The sequence below is a fragment of the Phyllosticta capitalensis genome (assembly GCF_038381095.1).
Source record: "Phyllosticta capitalensis strain CBS 128856 chromosome Unknown BKA78scaffold_2, whole genome shotgun sequence".
Lineage (NCBI taxonomy): Eukaryota > Fungi > Ascomycota > Dothideomycetes > Botryosphaeriales > Phyllostictaceae > Phyllosticta > Phyllosticta capitalensis.
Window position 1 is genome coordinate 3,208,528 of NW_027117440.1, and position 14,753 is coordinate 3,223,280.

Here is a 14,753-nt window from a genome sequence, read left to right on the forward strand (position 1 = left end):
AGCGTATCTGGTGGAAATGGCTTCTCCGAAACCAAAAAGTCACTCACGAAGTCAAGTTGTCAGTCCAGTCCAGGGTTTGTGTCGACATCAACTCTGATCCCAGCTCACCCGCCTCCGGCTGCTTTGATTGAACGAAACTGCCAGCACTCCCGCCGCAGCCGGCGCTCCCGCCGTCGCGTCCATTTTGGCTTTCTCGGCGTGCTTTTCACGCATTCACGTGTTGAAAAAACTCTATTTGGACGGATGCGGAACGCCTCCTCCTGTGGTTTGAATAGACATTGGAAGCATATGGAAAAGAATGGGAAAGGATGGTAATTGTCTGGAAGATGATGATGGACCTGAGGACATGAAGGGGCTGGAAAGCCGGAGAGAAGTGGCGAGATGACTGCAATTGTGAGTAGACGCGAGTAGTGCCGGCGCGCAACACCAACAGCAGCATGAATCCAATAAAGGACCACTCACCACATCGCTCACGCCCGGCCTCAAATTCGCGCTCGCGCTGCGCTCGCCAGTCAATTCAGCCTCGAACCCATTGACCGGGCGTGCATTTGGTCGGGCCAACACATCGTCGGCTTCTGCCCAGGTCTTCTATTGGGAGTTGGGCAAAGGGGGTTATATATTGATTTGGGGGGGAGGGAGATGGGGTTGTGTGTCTGAGTACTGATGAATAATACCTCTTCTATCTACTTTTGTGCTTCTTTCTCCATATCCTTCGCCTCGGCCGCGCCGACTCCTCCAGCGCCATTGCCACTCTCCTGGACGTTGACGCCATCCTCCCGCGCGCCCTTGACCACGCTCCCCGCCTTCTCGACATCGACGGCGCCCTCGTCGTCCTCGACGACCTGGCTCTCAACAGGTACCACAACCTCCTCATCCTCCTCCTCTTCTTCCTCGGGAATGATCAAATTCAGTATCAAGGTCGCAAACGCCGTGACCGCAAAGCCCGTCTCGAGCACCAGGACAATGGCGTCAAAGAAGCCCTGCAGGCCCTGGTTGTCCGACTCGTCGGGGAAGACGCGCGAGAACCATGAGGGCACGAGCGTGGCGCCGAAGCCGAGCGCGAGGCCGCAGGCCAGGATGAAGCGGTTGCGGCGCGTGAAGGGGACGGTGGCGACGATGCGGGCGCCGGATACCGCGACGCTGGCGAAGAGGAACGTCGTCATGCCGCCGAGGACGGGCGAGGGAATGGCGACGAGCGCGGCGGCGAATTTGGCAAAGACGCCCATGATGATGAGCCAGGCGCAGGCGGCGTAGCCGGCGGCGCGGTTGGCGCAGCGAGTCAATGCGATGACGCCGTTGTTTTGGGCAAAGACGGACATGGGGGTGATGGTTGCGAGGGCGGCGATGATGCTGTTCAGCCCGTCGGCCAGCACGCCGCCTTGGATGCGGCTGTCGAAGGTGGCGCCGTGGACGGGGAGGCGCGAGACGTCGCAGGTGGCCGTGATGTCGCCGATAGCCTCCATGGCGCACACGATGTAGACGGCGAGGAGCGGTAGCACGAGGGGCCCATGGATCTTGAGCGGGAACGTGTGAACCCAGATGAAGGAGGCGGCGGGAGAAGCGTCGATGCTGGAGCGGTCAAAGTAGCCGCAAGCCCCGGCGACGATGCAGCCCGTTAAGAGGCCGATGACGACAGCCGTCGATTTCATGATGGGGGACCCGAAGCGCTCGCATAGGATGATTGTTACAAAGACGAGGAAACCGAGGCCTATGAATTCCGGAGATCCCCACGGCAAGGGGCGCGGTGCTGAAGTGTCTGGACACAGCGCGTACGATCCTGTGGGGTTGCTGAAGCAGTCACCGCTGCCGCCGGCCCAGTCCTCGAATCCGGTTTGGATTAGGGATACGCCAATGAGCAGGACTGTCGGGCCTGTCACGATGGGCGGGAAGAGTCGCTTCAGGGTCTTCGGGGGCAGGAAAGATAGAAAGACTTCGAGGAGGCCGCAAAGCGCTGCTGTGCCAATGATGGCGCCGTAACCCTCGGGACAGGGGAGCTTGTTGCCGCTGGCGTCTGTTGGGCAAAAGCCAGAATTGTACATTTGGGTGAGGGCGCCCGTGGCAACGGTGATGGTGGAGAAAGACGTTCCCACAACGGAGAGGAGACCAGTGCCGAGGTAGTACTGCGTCTTGAAAATGTGGAAGCGCGTTATTTGAATTGCCGACAGGATACCAGACACAATGAGAGACGTCGAGACGAGGTAGCGCTGTTGCTCAGTCGTAAAGTTTGCCGACGAAGCGAGGATGATAGGCGGTGTTATGACGCCTGCCAACATTGCCAGAGAGTGCTGAAAGCCGAGCAGAATGGCGAGAAAAACGGGCATGCTGTCGTTGAGACCAAAGAAGGGGGCAGCTCGGCGCACTTTTCGCATGAATGGTAGGTTTGGTCTGAAGAGAAAGCCATAGTCGTAGTTGCCGAGGAGTCCTTCTCTGCTGATTGTCAGACTGAGGTCCAAACTAAAGAAGGCGTATTTCCCAAAGCTTGGAATGCTTAATGACATACCTTGTCAAAAAAGTCTTTTTTACACCCGCAACCACACCTTCGAACCCCTTCCCGCTAGAGCCAAAGACACCCATCTTAGCAAACGGCTGACTTTCTTCCTAGCTCTTGTTTGACTTTTGATACGGGGTTATGTCGAACCCGTGACCTTTCAACGCCTGAACTAGCCAACGTGAAGTCGAAATTCTTGATCTCTCGACACAGACGTTCAGTCTGACGACAGTCAACGAATTCGTCCCTTCCGCCGTTGCGTCGAGAAGAGGTCGATTGTCGATGAATAACTCGCTGGCGGGGGATGACCGTGGGTCAGACGCGGTTGTGCAAATATCTCGTGGCGCGTGGCGTTGTAGCGCGCTTCCTTTACCAATGTCGGCTAGCTCGAGATGCAGCTTCAAAAACCTCAAGCCCTGGTTTTCTGTCAACGACGCCAAATAATGCCAAAAATCAATGACTTTGAAAGTTGAGCATGAAAGCTGAAGATTCGCTTGCCAGTCGATGTTTTTTTCTGCTGACCCATGTCCGTGGCCCCGGTCCCATATATCATATCTGGGATGCGTGAATGCTATCGATATGGCCGCGGAAATGATTGGATTGCCGAGTCAGACATTGATATCAGCACCAGCGCCGCCCCAAATTGTCGCGTACCGGCAGACGACGCGGTTCGGACGCGGCCGACTGCGTGCTCTGCTGCTTGGTGGCTTGCGATTACGACGAGAGCTGAGTGATGGAGTAATTCGTGGGTGCCAGCATCGCTTTGTTCGACGATTGACATGCACGCGGCGGAGTAAACAAGTGGCAGTCCTGCTTACGTACTCAATGTGCCCTCCCAGTCTTTTCTCACAACTCACACGCAAATTTTAAGGATTGAAGTAGATTTACAGAGTAACCATCAAGGACTGTAAATCTTCTTTTTTCTCCTAAAAAGTTCGTTGCGTGGTGGTTGAAATCAGGTGTAGGTTCACTTCGAGGACTGCCACTTTTTTGTTTCACCGCGTGACATGTTGCGGAAGAGCTCCGGCCTGCATGAACCCTCCTCGCAAGTCGTCTTCTCAAGGCCATGGGTAGCGGTTAGCAGAAGTCGAGGCTGCAGACAGGAGGCAAAGGCGCAGAATATTTGGTAAAAAGTGCTGTGTACGGCAGTGGTGGTGGTGGGATCGCTGATAAGAGGAGCGACGCGCCATTGGTCAGAATAGTAGCCGGGGTCGGGACTGCAGCTCCCTCGCCGTGGGGCCAGAGCCGGAGTGCGGGTTGTAAACTGCGGACAGAAAAGGGTGCAGCTGCAACGGAGGCTCCTCCTTTGAAGTTGTGCGTCGATGCTTGTTGCAACTCCTGGCGGCTTGCAATTCTCCCGACCATCATCAGTCTGGGGACACTCGATGTCAATGGCGGCGCGGCATTTCCACTGGACCCGTGAAGCATTCCAGATCCTCAGTCTCTCTCTTTCATCACGCCATCGACTTACCGTACGTCCGTATTGTGCGTTTCTTGCGAGCGATGAAGAAGAAAGCCTGGCGCGCCATGTATTTTGCAGCTTAGCTCGAGCTTGACGACCCAAGCAAGCGGCTTCTCCTCACGGACCTCGGCGGTGCGGCTCTGCGCTCGATTCCTCGCCGACCGGCAGTCAAGCCACGCGTGGCTGGTGGTTGTCTTTCGAGGGGTGCTGATTCTTCTACCTTGGGACTAGATTAGAGCGCTACCACCAAGTAGTCTGAGGGGTCAGTCAATCCTTGCGCCGCGTGGCGAGGGGTGCAAGAGGCGGCAGTTTTTGAAATGGCATAATTTTGACCTTGAACGTAAAAGGCAGCACTTGATAGCGCATGTTGTCAAATAGGTAGTCATTTCCGTGAAGGAATAGTCCATGGTAGAAAAAAGATGAGCAGGTATCGAAATGTATGAGTCTGAGTCTGCCCGCTGCCTGAAGAGCGTCACACTTTGAATGGATCATGCTTTGAGCTGAAAAGGGAGTATTAGCCATGTCGCCGGTTGAAATGTGTCTTGCTTTTGTTCAAGATGTCGGCGTCATGAAGAAGAGAGTGGTTTCGAATGGTCTCATCAAAGGTTGGAATAAAGTGGTCAACGCTACGTTTCTCATGGCCGTTAGCCCGTCCTTCGCCTTCGGTCGAAAGGGTGCCAGCGTGACGGACCGCAGGCTGGCTGGGGCGTCCCGTGCCGTTGCCGCCGCCGTGACCTTTGCCACCTACTGTCGCGCGACGGTAGTAGCTCAGCGCAAGGGCAGCGAGCACGAGCAATGCGAGAGGTTGACGCTGACGTTTCTTTTGCTGGAATGCCCTGCCAGCGTGTACATCCAGCGCAGACGTGTTCCAGCCAACGCACGTAGTAGATGTAGATGGGCGCGTGACACGTTCAAAAGGCGGTGGTCATGTATAGAGAGGTGTCCATGTGGGTGCACGAGAGGTTCAACGGTTTCGGGGTCGGGAGGCTTCGGGCTCTGACCTCTCAGCCCTCAGGGACGGGACAGCAGCCAATGGTGGATTGCGCAATGGTGTAGGCTCTGCAGTCGCAAAGTACCACTTGGTGTTCCAGATGGAATCATACATGTATCTGATCATGGGGAGGCTTGCATGTGGTTGAGAGCAGGTGCGGCGAAATGTTGGCCCGGAGAATAACAACAAAGAAGAATACGGCCGTTGTCAGGATTGCGGACCAGTCGGAAGGGTCGTTTAGCAAGCCATGTGAAGGGATTGTATTTCAAGATGTGGGCGCCCAGTGCTACGGCCTACGGATCTCTAGAAAGAAGGTCTCAACAGGCCAGAGCTGTGGCGGCTTGCCGAGGTCGGGTACAAGTGACAAGGACATGTGCATGCATGGACGGCATAGGGCTGACGGCGACGGACGACGGGGACTGCGAGTGGTGCCGGGCGGCGGGGCGGAATGAGAGGCGTCTGGGAATGTCGGGGAGACATGGCTGTCGGCCGAAGAAAAGAATGGAGATTTTTTCTGGAAAATAATTGTTGTTGTGCGTGGCAAGGCCTGCGAGGCGTGAGAGGCGCTGTTTAGGTCCCGGAGTGACCTGCAAACGAAAGAGGCCAGTGTGGTCCGTGCGCCAATTCCGTTGAGGGCTCCAGCAGCTTGTATCCCGGCTTCGTCTCGGCGGTTGGGGCAAACCGGGGAACTGCGAACACACCACTCTCTCTTTTTCCTTGCTCCAGAATGCCGCTCAAAAGCAGTTGCCCTCCCTCTTCCCCTCCTCTTCTCTCATTCCCTCCTTGACAATCCCTCCCCCAGACGCCCGCCTCGAAACCTCACCTGGGCCCGTCCTCAAAAATCTTCGCTACCGCAGCTCAGCTCGACAGCTGTCTGTCCGCCCGCCCCCAACAACATGCCTTCTCACCAGGCCGTCGCCGGCGAGCAGGCCGTCAAGCCTGAGTTTTCCTCCAACCAGCCCTCGTCCATGGCCAAGCCCTCGGAGCCAAACCGCAACCCCAAGTACGATCCTTCCAAGAAGCACATCACCGAGTATCCCATCACCTGGGAAAACTGGTACCAGCACGTCAACTGGCTCAATGTCATCTTCATCGGTGGCGTCCCGCTTTCCGGCTGCGTCCTCGCTCTCTGGACTCCCCTGTGCTTCAAGACGCTCATTTGGTCCGTCATCTACTACTACTGGACTGGTCTCGGCATCACCGCTGGCTACCATCGTCTCTGGGCCCACAGCTCCTACAAGGCCTCTCTCCCTCTGAAGCTCTTCCTGGCTGCCGTCGGCGGAGGTGCCGTTGAAGGTTCCATCAGATGGTGGTCTAGGGACCACCGCGCCCACCACCGTTACACCGACACTGACAAGGACCCCTACTCGGTCCGCAAGTACGTTTTCCCCAACACCATTGTTGCAGGATTCAGGCTAACGTCGCCAGGGGTCTCTTGTACTCTCACCTTGGATGGATGGTCATGAAGCAAAACCCCAAGCGCATTGGCCGCACCGATATTTCCGACCTGAACGATGACCCCGTTGTTGTCTGGCAGCACCGCCACTACATCAAGGTCGTCGTCTTCATGAGTCTCATCTTCCCCACCTTGGTTACTGGTCTTGGCTGGGGCGACTGGTGGGGCGGCTTCATCTACGCCGGTATCCTCCGCACCTTTTTCGTCCAGCAGGCCACCTTCTGTGTCAACTCTCTGGCCCACTGGCTCGGTGACCAGCCTTTCGACGACCGCAACTCTCCCCGTGACCACGTCCTCACCGCTCTCGTCACCCTCGGTGAGGGATACCACAACTTCCACCACGAGTTCCCCAGCGACTACCGCAACGCCATCGAGTGGTTCCAGTACGACCCCACCAAGTGGTGCATCTGGACCTGGAAGCAGCTCGGCCTCGCCTACGACCTCAAGCAGTTCCGTGCCAACGAAATCGAAAAGGGTCGCATCCAGCAGGCTCAGAAGAAGCTCGACCAGAAGCGCACCAAGCTCGACTGGGGTGTTCCCCTCGACCAGCTCCCCGTCATGGAGTGGGACGACTACGTCGATCAGTCCAAGAACGGCCGCGGCCTCATTGCTGTCGCTGGTGTTGTCCACGACATTACCGACTTCATTGCGGATCACCCTGGTGGCAAGGCAATGATCCGCTCCGGTCTCGGCAAGGACGCCACCGCCATGTTCAACGGCGGTGTCTACGACCACTCCAACGCGGCCCACAACCTGCTCTCGACGATGCGCGTCGGCGTCATCCGTGGCGGTTGCGAGGTCGAGATCTGGAAGCGGGTCAACCGCGAGAACAAGGAGGGCGCCTTCGTCAAGGACGACTTTGGCAACCGCATTGTCCGCGCAGGCGAGCAGCCTACTCGGATTTCGCGGCCCATGGTCAGCGCTGGCGCGGCATGAAATTCGAACGTAAAATAAAATGAGGTTTGGTATTCATAGATTGTTCTCTCTCAACACAAGGTGCGGGGTATGAGGTTCTTGTTTTTTCGAGCGATGGCGGGAATTCGACTATAGCAGTCAACTAGGCGTTACAACGGGAGGGAGAAGAAGCCTCTGCTTTTTTCATCTTTTATTCCCTTTTTTCGAACCAGCAGCCGCAGCTTCATGACAGTCTGATGTTTGTTGCTAGCAACGGGCGCAAAGATGTGCCTTTTTTTTGGGTGGATACTCATGACATGACATATTGCAGAGACAGTCGTTCCCGCGAGCGATATGGATTCCGAATTGTTGTTGTCGGTATTAAGCTAGAATTATTGGATTCGCTTCACCCAAGAACTGTGTCGTTTCGGAAGACTACATGTAGACGTGAGGACGTGAGGACATGAGGTTCGATTTGACTCTGAGCAACGTGACAGCGGTGGGAAGAGTAGTAATCGGTGCGACTGCTTTTAGCCCGTCCGTGGTACTGCAGCGACTTGGCTTGGGGGTCTTGGGTGGTGGATTGATGCCTGCATGCCTGACGGCGGCAGCGGCAGTACGTAGTGCGGCAGGCGGAGCGGCATCATCTTGGTGCTTGTCGCACTGCCGGCCCCCAACCAAACCCATCCATCACTGCACAAACTGCCTGGCAACTTTTTCGAGCTCCAGCTCTAGCTCTATTAAGTGTCACAGCTCTACATAGCTTCAGAGCTCTACTCTGGGTCACAGCTGTCATCGGCTACCACACCTAGCAAGACAGACCGTTCCCCAACCGATTCGATTGGTACGCAAACGGGGGCGTGGGTGCGTGGCGTGGCGCCCGACAGACGCCTCTTTCTCAACTCTTTTCTGACCCGGTTGTGGTGCGTGGCGGCGCCTAGTTGGACTGGACTGGATTGGAGTGATTGATAGGCAGGCACTGGCGAGAGTAGGTAGGGCAATTGGTGTGTGTGTGGTTGGGCTGGCTGCACGTGGTGCTGGTGGTTGTGGTGGTGGCAAAACGGGCAGTCAGAGGCGGAAGGCACCCTGCAGAGTGGCCGGTGTCGTACGTATGAGGAGGTGTCTTGATTACATACCTATCCTACCAGATGGTCACATGGTGACTTTGGTTACGGAGAGACTACATTTACAATAGGTACGTATTGAAGGGAGGTTTGCTGGCATGTGTTGGTGAGGCGGCTTCCTACATATCTATAGAGAGCACTCTCAAGTCAAGGATCACGAAGAGAGACTAAGTCTTCTTTTTTTTTTTTTTTTTTTTTTTGGGCTCTCTTTTGAAGCTTTACTCTAATTCGCATCCCAATTGGCGCAACAGCATCGTCGCGTGCGTACAAAGGGTCTGGTCTGCTTCTAGAGGACGAATTGCGAGTTTAAACTGGCGACAAGACCGAGACTTGATTCAAGTAGAGAAGAAGTGAGAGAGGAGGAGGAGGGAAGTGGGTTGCATTGTGCGATTGAAGTCGTGCGGCCTCGTCATTTCAAGAGGTGCATGTGCTTTCTTGGGTTGGTCTAGCTGTCGTCATTGTCCTAATTGTTCCATCACCCAGACACCTTCCTTCGTCGACTTTTTCATCTTTCCTCTACCTCGCCCATCTACCCGTTTCTGTCAGCTCAGTTTCCCCGTTCAGTCAGCCTTCTTTCCTCTAGTCTTTCTTGGCTCGTCACCCATCTGCTTCTACAAACGCCTTCGCTAGCCCGCTGTGCAGCTGGCCGCACACAACATCTCGACTGAAGTTGACAACATCGACACGCATCACAGACAAGATGCCCCCCGAAGACGCACCTGCACCCAAGAGGCGTCGGGTCGATGAACCAACATCAGCAAATGCCGAAGCGCGCCTGCTGCGACGCGGCATCGCGAGTCTCCATCGCAGCGTCAGCCCGCCGGCGAGACGGCAAACTGCATTGCGTGCAGAGCCAAAATCAGAGGCGCATGCGACAGAAGAGCTCAGTAGCACGACCGTTGCCCCAGAAAAAGAGAGTGGACAGCAAACGCGGTCTACACAAGAGATTGTTCCATCGCCATTCCAACTCACACGCATCCGTGACCTGCCTTCGTCCGCCAATGTCGATACGGTCAACATTGACGATGTGCTGCAGGACCCACTGATCACGGAGACGTGGGTGTTTAACTACATGTTTGATGTGGATTGGCTAATGTACGCCTTCTCTCCATTTTTGGCGGCCACTTTTCCTTGAATTAAATGCTGACTTTGCAGGTCTTGCCTCGACGACGACACACGTGCCCTGACAAAAGTCAAAGTCATCCACGGCAACTGGAAGCGCGAAGACCCACAGAAACTGAGGATGGAAGCGTGGACCCAGCAATATCCGAACCTCGAAGTCATTACCGCGTACATGCCCGAGCCGTACGGCACGCACCACTCCAAGATGCTAATCAACTTTCGCGCCGATGAGACCGCGCAGGTCATCATCCACACGGCAAACATGATTCCTCAGGATTGGGCCAATATGAGCCAGGCGGTTTGGCGATCGCCGTTGCTGCCCCTCCTCCCGGGCTCGACGAGTGCCTCTTCTCAGAATCACCCCATTGGGTCTGGTGAACGCTTTGGATCCGATCTCTACGCTTATCTCTCTGCATATGGTGCCAAGCTGCGTCCACTGGCTACGAGAATTGCTCTTCATGACTTCAGCAGCGTGCGCGCCGCACTTGTGGCTAGTGTACCGGGGCGCATGAAGCTGAACGAGTGCGACCCGGCGAAAAAGACGGCCTGGGGATGGGTTGGCCTGCAGCAAGTGCTAGCCGCTCGGTCTGGGGACGTTGTTCAAGGAAAAGGAAAGGGCAAAACAGAAGGCATGGTTGTGGCACAAGTCTCATCCATTGCCAGTCTCGGCGCGACAGACCGATGGCTGCAGCACTTCCACACCGTCTTGTCTACTCCAGTTTCTGCCATGGAAGAATCAAGGCCACATCTCCGCATCATCTTCCCCACGCCCCACGAGATCCGCCGCTCACTTGATGGCTACGCTTCAGGGGGTTCCATACATACCAAGACGCAGGCCAATGCCACGCAAAAGAAACAGGCTGAATACCTCCGTCCCTATCTGTGTCGCTGGGATAGCACAACAACCGCAAGTGCCGCAGAACGACGTGTCTGGGGCGACGCAAAGCGCGGCACCGCAGCGCCGCACGTCAAGACGTATGTCCGCTTTTCACGGCGCGTCGACGAGCCCAATTCAGAGGACGCCACCGTCGACTGGGCACTGCTGACTTCAGCGAATCTGTCGACGCAGGCCTGGGGGGCGATGGCGACGGAGCCGAGCGGCAGCATGTCGAAGAAAAAGAAGGCGAGCCAGAGGGATGATGATGCTGACGGGGCTTCGAGCGGCGGCGAGGTCCGCATCTGCAGCTGGGAGGTCGGCGTGTGCGTTTGGCCCGTGATGTTTGCTGCGCCTGCCTCTGCTCTTGGAATCTCAGCTCCCTCTACATCTACCACCACACCCGCTCCTGGATCCTCACCGGGAGCCGTCATGACGCCCGTCTTTGGCAGCGACCGCCCCGTCGTGGAAAGGAAGTTGGGCGACGGTCAATCCAAAGTACCTGAGCCGGTAAAGGTTGGGCTGCGTCTTCCGTATTCTCTTCCTCTGAAGCCGTATGAGAGGGACGACGAGATGTGGTGTGCCACTCAGCCGTACCAGGAAGTTGACCGCTTCGGCAGGGTGTGGGGTGGGTTTTGAGAGAATGATGGACGGGCATGGGCATGGGGATGGTGGGGTTCTGCTCGATTTGCTTCCGTGTCAAACTGCATGTCTTGTGCCGTGTGTGCTCTTGCTCAAACACAAGGAACGGTGGAGAAGAAGTAGTAGCGACATGAGTATGAAAGGACTGACTTTGCTGGTGAAGTGAGCTCACAGTTGATGGAGTGATCAAATCACGATGGTGTCAAGAAGCAGAGCTACTAGCGCCGTGCAAAAGAGAGCAAAAACTTCACCGGCGGCGCGTAGTCCTACCTGGTGGTGTGCAGGACCTCTCGAGAATCAACCACCACGAAAGAATCATGTTGCCTTTACCTTATGCTGGCAAGGAGTGTGGGCCGCTGTTGTGACCACCAAGTCTCTGATTCGCCGCGCTCGTATGTAGCCATCATGGATGGTGGATGGCCCGCCGTATGCTCTCCTCTCCTCTCTCTCTCTGCGACGAAATATCAAGCAGGTGGGCGGGCCTGTCTATGTTCTATTATCCAGAGAGCCAAATTTATCAATGTTACTCTGCCCCTCCGCGGACTTGACTTGCCCTCAACGCATTCATTCGCCTTTCGTTATCCCATCTTTCTCGCGTTACGCTGCAGCGATGTGACGTCTCTCTCCCTCTCTCTCCCTCATCGGCCGTCCAAGACGCACGGGAGATAATGAGGGGGGTGGACTTTGAATGGACCTCACGTTTACTTCCAGGCTCGGACTTCTGCCATCTCATCAGACGGGCATTTGGATGTTGGCCGCAAGGAACGAACAGACCAGTCGATTTCCTATCTGGGCGGCGATTGGATAGACGATTGCAACGACGAAGGAGGAGAGAAGGGGTGAGAGAGAGGACGAAGAGAATTTGCTTCACTGTGCGTGCGCCATCACCGCTTGGCTGCTCTCAACGCAACCAACCTCCTACCTAACCTCCCAATTTGAGATACGGGCAACGTTCTGCGGTGTAGGTACTGCCAACGAGCAGATGCGCTTGGCTGGCTGGCTGGCTGCGTATGCAGGCAAGTGATGGATACAAGTCTATAGATTTCAATTGTTGGACCCACGGTGGCTGTAGCGTGCGTGCGTGCGTGCGTGGCGTGGCGTGGTTGGGTCGAAGAAAGACAGGCGGTAAAGGTGGTAGGGAGCAGGAAGGACCAGACGCTTGCCATGATACAATGAACAAGAATCTGAACAAGTCCATCATGGACAGACGGGCAAGAAACCACCACCACCACCACCTTCTCCCTTTTCCTCCTCCCTTCTTTTCCTGCCCTTGCGCCGAGCCCGCCGAGCCATCTCTCGCAGTCTCAGCACCTCAGTCCAGCGCCACCCAACCTCCGCCCTCCAAACGGCATCGCATCTCAGAAATAGATACAGCAGCCGAACAACAGCAATCGGATTCGTACTACCGCAGGACACGCGTACAACAACGCGTAACGGCTTCTTGTACGCAGCGCAGACCGGTTGTTTGCGTTGTTGTTGTGAGCTTAATCCGGGCTTGGCTGGCTGGGCCCAGAGTCTTGTCTCTGACGCGGTGAGTGAGTGGGTTGGACTGCGGCTGCGACGAGCCTGAGCCGCGCTGCCGAGGAGAAATTCGGGAGAGGGTGGAGTTTTTGGAAGTGTTGGATTGAGGTGTCAATGGTGCATAGACAAGACAGGAAGAGTGCATGCAGCGTCGTCGATGCGTGGGTCTTGTTGAGACAAAGGACGGATGGGACAAAGCGACACAGAAACGCGTCGGATGTGGTTGGTGTTTGTCTTTCTTCCGCGAGCACAACGGACCGGAGCAACAGAAACCGCAAGCGGAGGCATTATGTGATTGATTGCGCGACGCAAAAAAAGTGCCGCGCGGTCCGCTGCGTGCAGACCAGGAACAAACGCTCAATTTCTCATCTCTCGTGTCTTCCGTCTCGTAAATGATGTGATGTTTCGAATCTTTGCGTCGCGGGCAGCAAACCAGTACCGAAAAGTAAAAAAGAATAAAAATAAAAGTGTAGCCGCAAACGATTGCACTTCTTCTCCACGCGACAACAATCAATCCGAGACGCGTCTCAAAGACGCAATCGCGTCAACAAATCACGACGGCGCAAAAATGAATGCAAGCAGTGCATCAACAACCGCGCTCTAGACGACAATCTGACTTACCTAGACAATCGTGTAGCCGCCATCAACGACCATGGGGTGACCAGTGACCCAACGCGCATCGTTGCTGGCCAGAAAGACGGCGACGCGCGCGACGTCTTCGACGTGGCCCATGCCGCCGAGGGGGTGAGCGGCATCAACGGCCGCCTGTGCGGGGCCGGCGTCTTGATGGTTGAGCGTCATGGGCGTGTTGACAACTACGGGACACTGAGCTTAGTCGAGATTGGAAGGGGCTGCGAGGAGTGTGTTTGGAAAAGCCAAGTAGATGAGTAGTGGCATCACCACATACCCCCCAGGACATGGGTATGTGGTGTATATGTGGAAAAGGAAAGGCGTCCGCCTCGCCAGCTCGCCAACTCAGCCTTGGTTCCTGGGCTGATCAAGGCGCCGGGCGCGGGGCGGCACCGCACTCGGTGGGTGGGGTGGGGTACCGTGAGTGATGCCAGGGGTAGGCGGGAAACGAGGGGGAAGGGGGGACCTGGGGTGTAGCGTGGGCGGCCAGGGATCAGAGCTGGGATAGACTTACAGCCCGGACACAACGCATTGCAGTGGATGCGGTCCTTTGCATAATCGAGCGCAATCTGTTTGGTCAGCTGGACGACGGCGCCTTTGGACGCGCAGTATGCGGCTGCGAGATTTGGTTTGATGTCAGTGTTGTTTTGTTTCGCTGCTGCGGCTTACCTCGCCTAGATGTGGTGATGATTTGGTCGCGGGTGCCCAGATTGGGAGAGTAGTGGTTTACTCACGCGTCCCATAGTACGCCACCAAGCCTTGAATGCTCGCCGTGTTGACAATGAAGCCCCGGTCCGGCGGTCCTGCCGTCGCCGCGTGGCCGTTGTCCAACGGCTGCTGCTTTAGCATCTGGGCGATGCCGTACTTGCAGCCCAGAAAGACGCCCTTGGTATTGATTGCCAATGTCTTGTCCCAGTCGGCTTCGGTCGTCTCGTGGCAGCGCATGACGCGTTCGTGAGAGCTTTCGACGCTGATGCCGGCATTGTTGACCAGCACGTCGAGCCGGCCGAATTGGTCGACGACGCGAGCTATGGCGGCCTCGACGTCGGCGGGCTTGGTCAGGTCGGCTTTGACGAAGATGGCGTCGCTGCTGGGGTGCCGCTCGCGCAGTAGCTCGTGAGTATGCATACCGGCGGCCCGCTGGTCAAAGTTTAGAGCCTTGCCCGTGGCGGCATTCAAGGTGGCATCGCGAGGGTTTGGAAACAGATCAACGCAGGCGACGCGGGCACCCTCGGCGGCATAGGCAAGGGCAATGGCACGGCCGAGGCCGGACGAAGCGCCGGTAATGAGGGCGGCCTTGTCTTGGAGTCGGTTGGAGGTCATGATGGAAAAGATGGGGTGGTGATTCACAGTGTGATGGCGGGGAATGGATGGGCGGTAGTCGCGATTAGCAGCGGATATGGCGTAAGTTTACGCTTACGGTTAAACTGATGGTGGAGCCGTGCAACGCATGGCTCGAGCGGCGTCAAGAATGCAAAAGGAATCGATTCTTCTCACGACGTCTCTTCAACAGGTTGTATTGTTTCAGCAGCCTTGGAGGCGTCTTACC

General features: G+C 56.3%; 6 protein-coding genes across 6 annotated transcripts; 3 read left to right on the forward strand and 3 right to left on the reverse strand.

Annotated features, from left to right (window-relative positions):
• Positions 1-365: 365 nt before the first annotated feature.
• BKA78DRAFT_263376 (purine permease) lies at positions 366-3,054 on the reverse strand. Its single transcript, XM_066885438.1, has 2 exons — positions 2,501-3,054; positions 366-2,427 (listed from the first exon to the last, which is right to left on the reverse strand). Exons 1-2 carry the CDS (start codon positions 2,572-2,574, stop codon positions 684-686), a joined length of 1,818 nt encoding a protein of 605 aa, XP_066748423.1. The 5' UTR covers positions 2,575-3,054; the 3' UTR covers positions 366-683.
• Positions 3,055-4,252: 1,198 nt separating this feature from the next.
• On the forward strand, positions 4,253-5,081 carry BKA78DRAFT_88669 (uncharacterized protein). The gene has a single exon (XM_066893910.1). The coding sequence runs from the start codon at positions 4,471-4,473 to the stop codon at positions 4,948-4,950; it is 480 nt and encodes a 159-aa protein (XP_066748424.1). The 5' UTR covers positions 4,253-4,470; the 3' UTR covers positions 4,951-5,081.
• Positions 5,082-5,652: 571 nt separating this feature from the next.
• On the forward strand, positions 5,653-7,544 carry BKA78DRAFT_88671 (delta-9 fatty acid desaturas-like protein). Its single transcript, XM_066893911.1, has 2 exons — positions 5,653-6,319; positions 6,370-7,544. The coding sequence occupies exons 1-2, from the start codon at positions 5,838-5,840 to the stop codon at positions 7,331-7,333; spliced, it is 1,446 nt and encodes a 481-aa protein (XP_066748425.1). The 5' UTR covers positions 5,653-5,837; the 3' UTR covers positions 7,334-7,544.
• Positions 7,545-9,115: 1,571 nt separating this feature from the next.
• Positions 9,116-11,050, forward strand: BKA78DRAFT_293066 (tyrosyl-DNA phosphodiesterase I; the record flags this gene model as incomplete). The annotated part of the gene is made up of 2 exons (XM_066886151.1): positions 9,116-9,510; positions 9,571-11,050. The coding sequence occupies 2 exons, from the start codon at positions 9,116-9,118 to the stop codon at positions 11,048-11,050; spliced, it is 1,875 nt and encodes a 624-aa protein (XP_066748426.1).
• An 810-nt stretch (positions 11,051-11,860) lies between these two features.
• On the reverse strand, positions 11,861-12,536 carry BKA78DRAFT_307353 (uncharacterized protein). Its single transcript, XM_066887851.1, has one exon. The coding sequence runs from the start codon at positions 12,217-12,219 to the stop codon at positions 11,938-11,940; it is 282 nt and encodes a 93-aa protein (XP_066748427.1). The 5' UTR covers positions 12,220-12,536; the 3' UTR covers positions 11,861-11,937.
• Positions 12,537-12,812: 276 nt separating this feature from the next.
• Positions 12,813-14,721, reverse strand: BKA78DRAFT_307356 (uncharacterized protein). The gene is made up of 3 exons (XM_066887852.1): positions 13,939-14,721; positions 13,719-13,820; positions 12,813-13,389 (listed from the first exon to the last, which is right to left on the reverse strand). The coding sequence occupies exons 1-3, from the start codon at positions 14,525-14,527 to the stop codon at positions 13,196-13,198; spliced, it is 885 nt and encodes a 294-aa protein (XP_066748428.1). The 5' UTR covers positions 14,528-14,721; the 3' UTR covers positions 12,813-13,195.
• Positions 14,722-14,753: the final 32 nt, after the last annotated feature.

Bases quoted from the DNA above. Each gene is read 5' to 3' on its own strand.
- BKA78DRAFT_263376 (XM_066885438.1), bottom strand. From the start codon at position 2,574: ATGGGTGTCTTTGGCTCTAGCGGGAAGGGGTTCGAAGGTGTGGTTGCG. The intron at 2,428-2,500 runs GTATGTCATTAA...GACAATCAGCAG, and splicing joins AAAAAGACTTTTTTGACAAG to AGAAGGACTCCTCGGCAACT.
- BKA78DRAFT_88669 (XM_066893910.1), top strand. From the start codon at position 4,471: ATGTCGCCGGTTGAAATGTGTCTTGCTTTTGTTCAAGATGTCGGCGTC.
- BKA78DRAFT_88671 (XM_066893911.1), top strand. From the start codon at position 5,838: ATGCCTTCTCACCAGGCCGTCGCCGGCGAGCAGGCCGTCAAGCCTGAG. The intron at 6,320-6,369 runs GTACGTTTTCCC...TAACGTCGCCAG, and splicing joins GACCCCTACTCGGTCCGCAA to GGGTCTCTTGTACTCTCACC.
- BKA78DRAFT_307353 (XM_066887851.1), bottom strand. From the start codon at position 12,219: ATGGCAAGCGTCTGGTCCTTCCTGCTCCCTACCACCTTTACCGCCTGT.
- BKA78DRAFT_307356 (XM_066887852.1), bottom strand. From the start codon at position 14,527: ATGACCTCCAACCGACTCCAAGACAAGGCCGCCCTCATTACCGGCGCT. The intron at 13,821-13,938 runs GTGAGTAAACCA...CAAATCTCGCAG, and splicing joins GGTGGCGTACTATGGGACGC to CCGCATACTGCGCGTCCAAA. The intron at 13,390-13,718 runs GTAAGTCTATCC...AGTGTCCCGTAG, and splicing joins CAATGCGTTGTGTCCGGGCT to TTGTCAACACGCCCATGACG.